Below are 11,607 nucleotides of genomic sequence, written 5' to 3' on the forward strand. Positions count from 1 at the left end.
CAAATACTTGCATGGCATATAATATATTGTTTCTGGAGCTTAATAATTGAACAGAATTGGACCGCTGTCATTTCACATGTAAATACACCACCGCCGATGCACATCTTGGCTAAAGCAAGACCCACCTGTTTCAGGACATCATTTGACCTTAAATTAACGTTGCTTGCTGAGGAATAGGAGGCCTGTGATTTGACTAGATTGGGTGAAGCAACTTAACGAGATGGCAATCAATCTTTCCTCAAGGTGCCGTGTGGGATCAAGCTCACGAGCATTCAAGTTTGCTACGTCGTTTTCTAAAGAAAAACTCGCTCTCTACTGGGCTACAACATTAAAATAAACAGAGATATACGTTGATTTTAAGAGAAAGGGGTGATTTTCTACTGGAGCTACAAAATTAATCACACCTGCTTCCTGGGTCACTTTCCCTTTTGCTTTTCTGCTGGAGCTACCTCCAATTCCTCTTACTTTGGAAATAACGACTGCCCAGATGTCTTCAAACTCCTCTCTTTTGTCAAGAAGAGAACTGCTGCGCAGAGGATAAGAGAAGTTGGGGCAGAAGAACTCAGAGAGATGAATCTATACATATATGTTCATGACATTGGGCTATTTTCCATGTTTTTTTTTCCTTTTATTTTTCTTGAAAAAACAGAGCAAAACTCTGTTACTGAACACGCTCTACACAATTTCAGCTCTTGTAGAAAATTACTTTAATAATCTCCAGTTACACAAGATATGCCTCCAAGTACTGTACTCAATCTTACAAGCTTTGTTTGTATTACTTTTTGCTCATGTATACTTGCAATATTATATAATATCTACAAACTAATTAATACGACAGTTGATAGCATCAGTCGCGATTAAGGAAGCAGAAACAGTTGGCGCCATCTTGCTCAGCATCTCCCTCATCTTGTTGAAAGCCATGTTTGAACACGGCTAGTGTTGTATATTCATGACTGATCGGGTTTTGCATTTCTGATCGATTGCTACTAAAATCTTTTCATTCGTCACATTGGGCTACCAACACTGATCAGTTTCCCATGTCCGGCCACTATAGCCCGAAAACCCCACGGTGGTCAATGGCCGCTGCTTCCTTATAAATAGCTTACTATCATATACAGCCCGCTTTTCCGGGTCTGATAGAGTTGAATAGGCAGCGTGTAACTTCATAAACTCGTCAGCAGACGTGTCTTTCCGGTCCTCGGCAACCACGTCAGGGTGGTAAGTCCTGGCCAGTCTCCGGTAAGCAGTCTTGATCTCCTGGTTTGTTGCCCCCACCGGAACCCTTAGAATCTCGTACAAAGATGAGGCCATGCCTTGAGGTTTCTTGAAAGACAGATTTGGCCGCGGGAGAGTGGTGGTGGTGCTGTTTGTTACTAACGGTCGCTTGAATGTTACACGTGGAGGAGCAGAAGTGGAGAGACAGGGAGAGAGCATGGTATGGTACAGAGTGCTGTGGTTTATGGGTTTTGAAAGGGAAGATGGGTTACTGGGATTTTTATAGAGGTGGGTTTGAGATTAATTAACTATGGTTAAGTCATATATATATATATATATGCTTATCTGTTATTATGTGTTTGGGTGAGTTTTGAGGTCTGGGAATGACTCAGCAAACAATGACTTGTCCAATTTGATATTTTGATTTTTTTCAGTTTGTGGGGGTGAGGGAGAGGGCAAAATCTTGAATGTGTAATGGCAGTGATGGGTCTATGTCTTCTTATTCGTCGTCTTCGTCTTCGTCTTCTTCTATCCAATTATGCCCTTTGCTTGGCAGATGACAACAAGGATATTTGAAGCAACAATTGAATTTATTGAAAAAACTGCGAAGGACAGAATTAGTGTGATGATGTATTTATATCTATTTAGCAACACTTAAAATAGAATTGTGAAATATGAAATTTTATTTTAAAACAGCAAAGATATTCAATTTTTATTTGTCGGAATGTTATTGTGATAGATTTTTTTTAAATGCATTTTAAATTTTTTTTCATTGAAAAAACATGTATTTTTAAAATGTTTTTTTTTTATAATTTTAATATACTAATATTAAAAATAAAAAAAAAATTTTTCAAAAAAAATTATTCAAATTCATTTACAATTAAAAAGTATCCTACACCGTATTATTATAAAAAAAAACACTCGGTTACCACCTAAACTTGCTAATACTGGATTCATGAACCATAATTCTTCTTCTTCTTCTTCTTCTCTACAAGACGAGCCCATTCGAAATCCATTTAGATCTTTATCATTATTAGGTTGCACATTCAATGGCAAAACTTAAAGAGTAAAAAAAAGGTAGCAGTAATTAATTAATTTAATTTCTCATGCAGCACAGGTTTTGTCTCGACGTAATAAATGAATCCAGCGCACAGACCATATAACAGTGGCGGTATACTTCTTCTTCTTCCTCCGACTCCTTCCTACTCCTGAAAGATACCCCATAAGAACATTTGTTTTTCGCCGCCTCCAATCTTCATTTAATTGTAAATAGAGAATTTGAAATTGGAAGCAGAAACAGTTCTTGGAGACGTAGCATTCCAAATATCATGGAATCTTTCAAAGCAGACATAATTCTGTTGATTAAACCATCTATAATGTTGTATGACCGAAGAATCCACGTTCTTCTTTTTTTTTCCAATCTTTGATGTTTGAATGTAGAATTCCGCCTCCGATGTTTCTTTCTTCCGGTCAGAGCATCATAATATCATACTTTCTTAACCTGGTTTCATGGGCGTTGTTTTTTATTTTATTTTATTTTCTCCCCTTGGAATTTCTACGCCTTTTCATTTTGAAATCTTTTGAGGTCATCTTACATTTTTTTTTAATTTTTTTTTTACAAATTGTTAGTGTATATTTTTCTTCATTTTATAGTCATGTCATTTCCTTGGGACAAACTTTTACACAATGAATCTAAGTCCAGTATTTTTATGGTCTAATATTTAAAAACAAATCATTTATATTAAAATTAAGAGATTTATGAAATCTTCTTTTACTGCATTCTAAATCATCAACGAAGTGTTTATTATTATTTCTAATTAACTACCTCTTCTTTCTCGTTCAAAAGAGGTTTTTATTTCTTTCTTTTATTAAATGAAATATTTGTTTATATAAGTTAAGATACGAGGAGTATCTAAAACTAATATATATGTATTTATTAAATAAAAATATATATTAAACTGACCCACATAAGAATTTCAAGGGAAAAAATTACTTTTGTGTATGTAAAGGCTCTTGTAATAACTATATAAAATAATCATTAGACTTAAAATTATTAAGTTATCTTATATAAAAATGATATATTTTGATCCTAATTACATACTATTTTAATCAAGGATAATAAATAGATAGATATTAAATATAACATAAACTATATGAAGATATTTGAGTAATCAAGAGAGCTTTTATTTTCCTAGATGGTTTAGAAAAAAAAATATTTTACATGCTCTTAAATAATATTAATTGTGAGTTCTTGTATAAGGTAAAATAAGATTTGAAAAGGTTTTAATTTTTTTTTTTCAAATGATCAATAACGATTATAATGTTGAGAAAAAAAACATGATTTGACATATCTAATATATTTCATGCTCAAATGTCCAAATTAGAAAATACTTAATGAATGAATACTAATTATATTAAGAAATTGGTTACTAAAAAATTAAATCAAACTGCATATGACATTTTTTTTATTTGAAGGACCATAACACTTTATTAGACAATACATTTTATTTTCAAATATAAATTAATATTTTGAAGAGTTGATCAAATCTTAGAAGAAAAAATATTTTTTAGATAACCTTAGCACAAATTATTATTATTATTATTATTTTTATTAATGTGGGTGTCTAGGTCAACTTGCGTGTATCTCGACTAATCCCACGGGCCCTGAAGTTAAACGACCATGTAAGCCTCTAGTGGCCATCATATTAACAATCACAAGACTCGAACCTGAGACTATAGGAAGAGTAAATCTTTTAGTTCCAAGCTTTTACCATTGAGCAACCTCCTAGATGATTTCTATACATAAATTCTAAACAACATGTAAATATGTTTATTTTAATTATTGTTTTCATTGTATTTATATGTTTTAGAAAACTCAAAATTATTGTCCTTGGTTAGGCACGTGGGACCTGGCTAGGCCTGCATTCTTATTCTCCTTCTCTTCTCTTTGTTTCAGAAAACCCAACAATATTGGCCTTGAATGTGTCCATTACATATAAGGTATTTGCATCCATAGCCAACCTTCACTTCTATAACATGTCAATGGGAACAATAGTTGACTTATCAATTGTATTTCATCCTATTTTTGTCCTTAACTGTGCCCATATTTACCCAGTTCAAGTTGTAATTGCTACTTATGACGAGTACCTAGCTGAGGAGCCTGAAAAATATTAATAGAAGGCTTATCCCTGGTAGGGAGTAGTGGTCCTCTATGAATATTTTTGGGCATGTGGTGTTTAATACTTGTATTAAGAACTTTAATTTCTCATATTTGATTTTTATCAAGTACATTATATTTGTGAATTTACCTTAATATACAATGTGGTTTATTTGTGTCAAGTATTTTTAACCTCTTTCCAAATTTATTTGGTATAATTTAAACTTAAAGCAGTCCAAAAAAAGACGGACACTCGTTTATTCTCCTTGTAAGAGTTTGTCAAATTTAGCCTCTTCTTTAATTATTGTGATGGTTAAATTAATCTTTTGTTGTGGCTGATATTAATAATATTAGTTTTTACTGAAAAAAGAAAAAGAAAGAAGATAGCACATTGGTTGGCTAGCCTAATTATTATTGGAAGACTAATGATAAATATTCTCCAAAACAATAATTTAATTCTTATATATATATATACATATAAAGATCCAGTGTGATGAGCTGTTTTATATATCAAGTTGAGGATGGGATCTCCATGTCATTTGATGTTGTATTTCTGTAAAATAATTGAACTAGAGGAATGAATTTCAAACAGCCTTAAGGAGTAAGCAAGAGTCACCAAAAACCTAACTCCAAGAAACAGATTCCCATGGACTCTGTCACTTTCTTTCAAGGGGCACTCCCGGCCCGGATTATTCTCAGGACAAGAACCAGTTGGCGCTACAATTTGGGTGCGGTCCCATCCTTGCTATTGTGTTTTCTGTTTTCAATAGATTCTTATGTTCGATCAAATCATGTTGCCCTCCAAAAAGCCAGTTTAATTGAAGAAAAAAAAAGGGGTAAAATCATTCAATTTTAGTAATACATATATGTTTTCCTTCAAACTACGCGAAAATACTATTATATAAAAGCTATAAAAAAAAAATGTACTATGACTATACAACTCACATAAATCAATTTTATATATATATATATATATAAAAGGGTGCCATTGTCTAGAGAAAAATTAATGGTATTAATATTTGTTTTGAGTGGCAATCTTCCAAGTCATTCAAACATGTACATATCCAAGAATCCACGATGGTAATAGTTCCATGAAAGCGACATAAACCCTAAGATTATCTTGTTGTCTCCTCCACGTTTCATTGTCGGCAATGAATTAGTTTTGTGCATCAAAGTGTCACTGTTTTTTCCTCGATTTATCTTGATTTCTATCCCTAAATCTCTTGTCCTCCCTCGACAACGTATAGCCGCGATCATCATTTTGCTTTGGAAAATTATAATTCAAGCGCAGACTTTTCATGTAAATGTTAAGTCCCTATCAGTAACAGTATACACATATTCTTTTTGTTCATGTTAATCCTTAGGCAGCCATTCACATGAATTTAAATTAAGTTAAGGAATCAATATAATTTTGTTAATAAACTAAGAAATGACCACAAATGGAATACAGACATAAACAATAATTTGATGTTCATGTCTATGTTTTGGCTAGCCAATGGAAAAGGATGGCTAAAAAAAGATTTAAAAGCTGCCTCTCTATTTTTATATGTGGATCATGTGGGAGCATTTTGATTGGGATTATTTTATAATCTCTTCTATATATTATCAAAGAACAAAACAAAAATATTATAATCTCTTCTATTATTGCTTTTAACTCATTCTAGCTTGTTGCCGAGTGCATTTTTCTATGGAATCTTGGTTTGATTCGATTCACCTTGGCTGTGTTTTATATATTACCATCTACACACTTGTGCAAATGTGAATTAAGTAAAAAAAAAAAGGGGGGGGATTTAGGGTGATGTAAAATCTCTAAAGAAATTATTAAAAATCATAGAACAAACTCTAAAAATCAAAGAAATACATAAATCAATAATATATTGACAAATAAATCAAATTAATAATACTATGGGTCAAATGATAAATGGTGAACTCAATATATTAATTGGGCTCACTTCTTGGTGAGCTTACTGGGCTTGCTTTTTTCTTTTTATTTTCTGAGGTAGTTATTTTTATTATTATTATTTAGATAGATAAAAATTTCATTTAAGTGAAAATGAGGAAGGTATTTCTAGATCTGAAACCAACCAAAATACTAGAGGATTTTGAATATAAAGAATGAAACAAACTTACATATAAAGACGTTCAAAAAACATAAAATGAAATTTTTATAAACTAAAGATTATGAAGTTCATATCTAAAATATAAAAACCATTTACAAAAAAAATTAAAATCTAAAATTAAATATTTTCAGGACATGAGGAGATAAACTATTAAGCTACAAGATACTAAAATAATCATATTTAGATATTTTGACACGAAGAGCCGGAGAAAGACTTAACAGAAGAAAAAAAAAAGTAAAGGTTGAAATGCAACTTGACCAAAATTAGAAGAATTAATTAAGCTTAAAAACTTAATTAAACTTTTAATTAATTTAATTAAAGACTTAATTGAAAAAAAAATTGATTTCTCCATAACAAGTAATTAGAGGAGGTAAGTTTAATAGTGAACATATGCACCATTGTGTTGCGCAGAAAACTACAACACTAAGAAGATGAACTAACCATGGTAACGATCTGCAACCAAGCTTTGATATAATAAAAGTGTTTAAAAAACAACAGTATATGGTAGAAAACCTCTTTGCCATGTTAAGGAGATGCCTTTTCATTATATATAATAGTTACAACTATATAATCCTAGATAATAGGAAAGAGTAAATAAAAATAAGCAAAGTAATATCCTACAACTATACAAGAAGATATTGTGGTAATAAAAAAGGAAAACAACATATCTTAGGGATCTCTCTTATCAAGAGGGATAAAAACTAGTTGTATTGGCTTTGGTTTCGAGACCTTTTTAAAATAAGGATCGAATGGTCAATTTGACCCTTTCCTTTTATTTTCATTTAATTCTGGACCAATAAGTTTAACCTATATGGAAAGCGAGATGGTGAAAAATATAACTCAAATAAGTTCTTTTACGTGTGTTAATTTGAAATGTCAAAAATGGCTTACAAGGAACAATCAAATTTTAAAAGATTATAAAACAAGTAGGGATACAAGGAACATCCTATAAAAAGCTATCTAAAAAGATAATAATAATAATAATAATAATAATAAATAAAAAAAAGATAATGTCATGTTGCAAAGAAAGATAAGAAAAATAATTATTTTTATTGGTTTACCAAATAGGTGAAATTACTATTCAGAGTAATAAACTATAGTTAGTCTTTAACTAAAAAATCTTTCACTAAAACAATGATATAAAAATCATTAGATATATAAAAATAAAAAAAAACAACTAAAACAAAAGGAGAATTCATTGTAGCCTCTCTCACATTTTCTTATTCACCACTACAATGTGGTGACTTTTTTTTTTTTCCTTCAAAAAACAAATTGATTACCTTTGGTTCATTAGGCATTATGAATTTGCTTGGAGATATTTTTGTCTATTCAATATATTTATGAACAATAAAAGAATCAAAATATCTCTGGTATAAAAATAAAAAATAAAAAACTAACATTGTACGACATGAGTGTTGTTGTCTTTTTCTTTTTTTAGCATCCTATAAGATTATGTATATGACCTTAAGGACAAAAAAATTAAGCCATTGATATAGAGGTATTGGTGTCTTTTTCTCTCATTTTTATTGTAAATGTTTGTTTGGTTAAGGGTAGTAACGTAATTTATGATTTAATTTATAATTTTTAAAGGCAAAAAGTTGCTAGCGTGTGGGAGATGCAACACACTTTAGACAGTGCGTGTGGCATCTCCCGGTGGTGAAAAATGAGTTTTCATCGTCTCATTTGGTTCTCCTTTATTTCCATTTCCTTTATTGGTAGTGTGTGTCTACTAAAGGTGGTTGGTTTTTCGCTGATGTGTGTCTACTAAAGGTGGTCCGTTTTTTACTAGCGAGTTTTTCTTTCTTTCTTTTCCCCTTCATTTCTCTCTCCTACCCTAGAAAATCAACTCTGATCCTTATTGTTGTTGATGTTTTAGTTTCAGTTCTTTGAGTTTTGATTTTTTATCTGTCCTTTTTCCTTGTGTTAAAGTTTTATTTTATTTTTTTTTAATTTAATCCTTCAATTTTAATTTGTATAAGTAATATTTTTAATTTGGTCCTTTTACTCTTGATTTCTTTTTTTTTTCCCTTTACTTTTTTTTCAGAGTTTTTATGGTTTTCAATTTTATCCCTCATATCATGTTTTTTATTTATTTTTTAACAAGAATAATATTAATTTTGATTTGGTCCTTTTTCTTTTGGTTTTTTATGTTTTCTTTTGTCCTTTAGTCAATTTTTTTTTTTAATTTTTATGGTCTTTAATTTTTCCTTCAAATCAAGTTTATATCTTTTGTTATTTGAATAATAATAATATTGGTAGATCATTCTAAATTATAATTTAGAATAATTAATTCTAAGAAATTCTAAATTATATTTTAATAAATTCTAAATGAATATAAATTTCAATTCTATTCAAATAAAATAGAATAAAAAATCAAATATATAAAAATATTCTATAAATTAAATGTATTATATAAATCTAAATGTATTAGATGTAGTCTATTTATTAAATATAATAGGTAACTAGATGTAGAATATTTGGCATAGCTATTCACAAATAGGATCTATGTAGTGTGTATCAATACCAAGACAAAAAAAATACGGATATAGTTAAATGGTAAAATTTTTATTTGCCAAGGACAAGATACGATAATAGTAGACAACGACGATGATTAAACTGTTAAACAAAAACAATTGAAAAGGAAGGGGGTTCATTGTAGCCACATAGACAATCCATTATTCACTATAATAGTTAAACGACGTCTATGACCTTTCCAAAAAAAAAAAAAGACTTGTCTTGAAGCATATAATGTTTTTGTATTTTTACACATCTTATTAGTTATTATATATTTGGTTGATGGTATTTTTGTCTATTCAATATTTTTAATAACAAAAATATATCTAAGGATAAAAAAAATCAACCCAGTAGTGATAGGGATATTTCAATATTTTAATTTTTTTTATAAATAGTCAAATTACACATGAATCCAATAAATATAAGTAATGGGGTTGAATCCAATAAATGGAAGTAATTGAGGTCAGGGATGTTAGGGTTTTTTAACCTATGTTTTTTTTTTAATTATTGTATATTTAATTGAGGATGATAATGTAATTTAATAGTTAAATAATATTTTAAATTTTTTTTTAAAAATATTAACACATTAGGCGCCGCAAACTTTGAAAGACGTGTCAGATAAGACGGAGAGAGAGAGATGGGAAATTACACCTTAGCGTGACCAAGCTTCTAATTCTCGACGTCAATAAGGTTTGCCTAAGCCTTGACTTAAGTTAAGTTAACCTTAATTCGGACAAATCACGGGCTTTATCTTGTTAAGAAGTTGTAGAGTATTTCAATATGGGCCGACTCCAAGGGCCGCCCAGCACGATGGCTCGTTAGCATATGGGCTTGCTTTGCTAGAAATCTTCTTTTGGGATACAAAAAGGAATCAGCAGCGTGAGATTCCACATCGGGTCAATTAGCAAATGAAATTTATCTCTTAATTCACCCGAAACAAAAGAAATATGAAACCCTATGTGTTAACTAACTAAAATATTTGGTAAAGTCCTTTGGTAGGCTACATTACATGGCTCAAAAAATGCCCTTAAGAAACTTAAAATAACTGAGTAATGACAAAAATTTCATGAGCATAATCATCAAACTTGTGTTCACAGGGCAGTTGGTGTGCGAGGTTTATTAGAACAGAACTCGCTAGAAGTTGAGATTTTTATTCAATCAAACCTCATTAATGACAAAATTTTTTTGATGAATTACACCTATCAGACTATCATAATTCACAATCAAACCAGGAAAAAAGAAGAAACATATTTCCTCCGTTCAGTTGGGTATCGGGCTATTGCTGAAAGGAAACAACGTAAATGATCCAGTAACATTTTCCACCATGTAAGGAGAATCTATCCTTGTAGACTCCACATTCTTGTCTATGATTTGGTCTCTACAAATGGGACAACTTGAAGTTCTTGATGATAGCCAGTTATCGATGCAGTCCTTATGGAACGTGTGCTTACACCTAGGCAAGACCCTTATGAACTCTCCATGAGCATAATCATCCAAGCAAATTGCACAGCTTTGATCAGAAAACGCGAAAGGAGAAGAAGAAGATGATGATGATTCTGGCACCGTCGGGACTGTGGGCGGTGTTTGCTCTCCAAAGACAAAAACTGGGAGGGCTACAAGTTCATGGTGGGTTTGTGTATCAGATTCACGGGAACATGAGTTGGATGTTGTTGGATTTTGTTGATTACTAGAAGGAAAGTTGATTAAGCTGATAGAACACTTGCAGATGGAAACAAAAATGAGAACGACAAGAATTACTATCATAACAGATGCAATGCCAATACCTACAATTGATCCTCCTTGGTCTGCTTGTTCCTCTTGTCTTGGCAAATTACCATTCAACATCTGTCGACTAAAATGATGAATCTGATCCATTACAATGGTGAAAAGCTAATGGGGGTGTTGGTGAAACTAGAATCTTGTTAATTGTTATTATTTATGGAAGAGACTTGAGTGGCAGCCAAGAAATGAGAGTCCCTTGGTGAAGTTTCCACGCAGCTTCCTTCAGAGTTCATAACTGACCAGAATCAAATTTATTAAAATAAGCATTTAACAAATAAATTATGTTGTCAAATATTCTGGGCTAGGCTGTTTTTTTCCAATTTGATTTGAGACGTTGCAGATTTGAATCCGTTTGCATAATTACTATACTTGCCGTGCATTTGTAAGGAAAGCATGACATATTTGCTTATAGGACAAACTAGGTGTGGTCACATGCTATGTTACGGGTTGATTACTTTTTATGTAAAAACAATAATGTTTAAAGTGCCGTAAACATGTTTATATATAATATATATAAAACTTCATGATTCAGGCTGTATATCCAATTAAGTTAAATAAATAAATTTTATTTTTATTTAATAATAAAAAATAAACAATGACGGTAAATGATTCAAATAAAAATAAAAGTAATCATGGTATTATGATAATTTTATTTTTTTTCTAAAAGAAGACAAACAATGTAACTCAATACTTAACCCATTAAATACAAATAAAAAAATTGAAAAAAGATCAATTTCATTTTTAATTATTTGATTTATTTAATTTTTATATCAAATTTGATCATTTTTTTTTTATTGTTGTTCATTTTTTTCATTTTTT

The 11,607-nt window shown here is 30.6% G+C and overlaps 1 protein-coding gene across 1 annotated transcript; it reads right to left on the minus strand.

Annotated features, from left to right (window-relative positions):
- Nucleotides 1–676: 676 nt before the first annotated feature.
- Nucleotides 677–1,501, minus strand: LOC118029850 (chaperone protein dnaJ 11, chloroplastic). The gene has a single exon (XM_035033795.2). It carries the CDS (start codon nt 1,432–1,434, stop codon nt 1,015–1,017), a length of 420 nt encoding a protein of 139 aa, XP_034889686.1. The 5' UTR covers nt 1,435–1,501; the 3' UTR covers nt 677–1,014.
- Nucleotides 1,502–11,607: the final 10,106 nt, after the last annotated feature.

Source organism: Populus alba, chromosome 5 (assembly GCF_005239225.2).
Source record: "Populus alba chromosome 5, ASM523922v2, whole genome shotgun sequence".
NCBI classification, from domain to species: Eukaryota; Viridiplantae; Streptophyta; class Magnoliopsida; order Malpighiales; family Salicaceae; genus Populus; species Populus alba.

Excerpts from the sequence above, each read along its gene's own strand:
- LOC118029850 (XM_035033795.2), bottom strand. The coding sequence starts at position 1,434 with ATGCTCTCTCCCTGTCTCTCCACTTCTGCTCCTCCACGTGTAACATTC.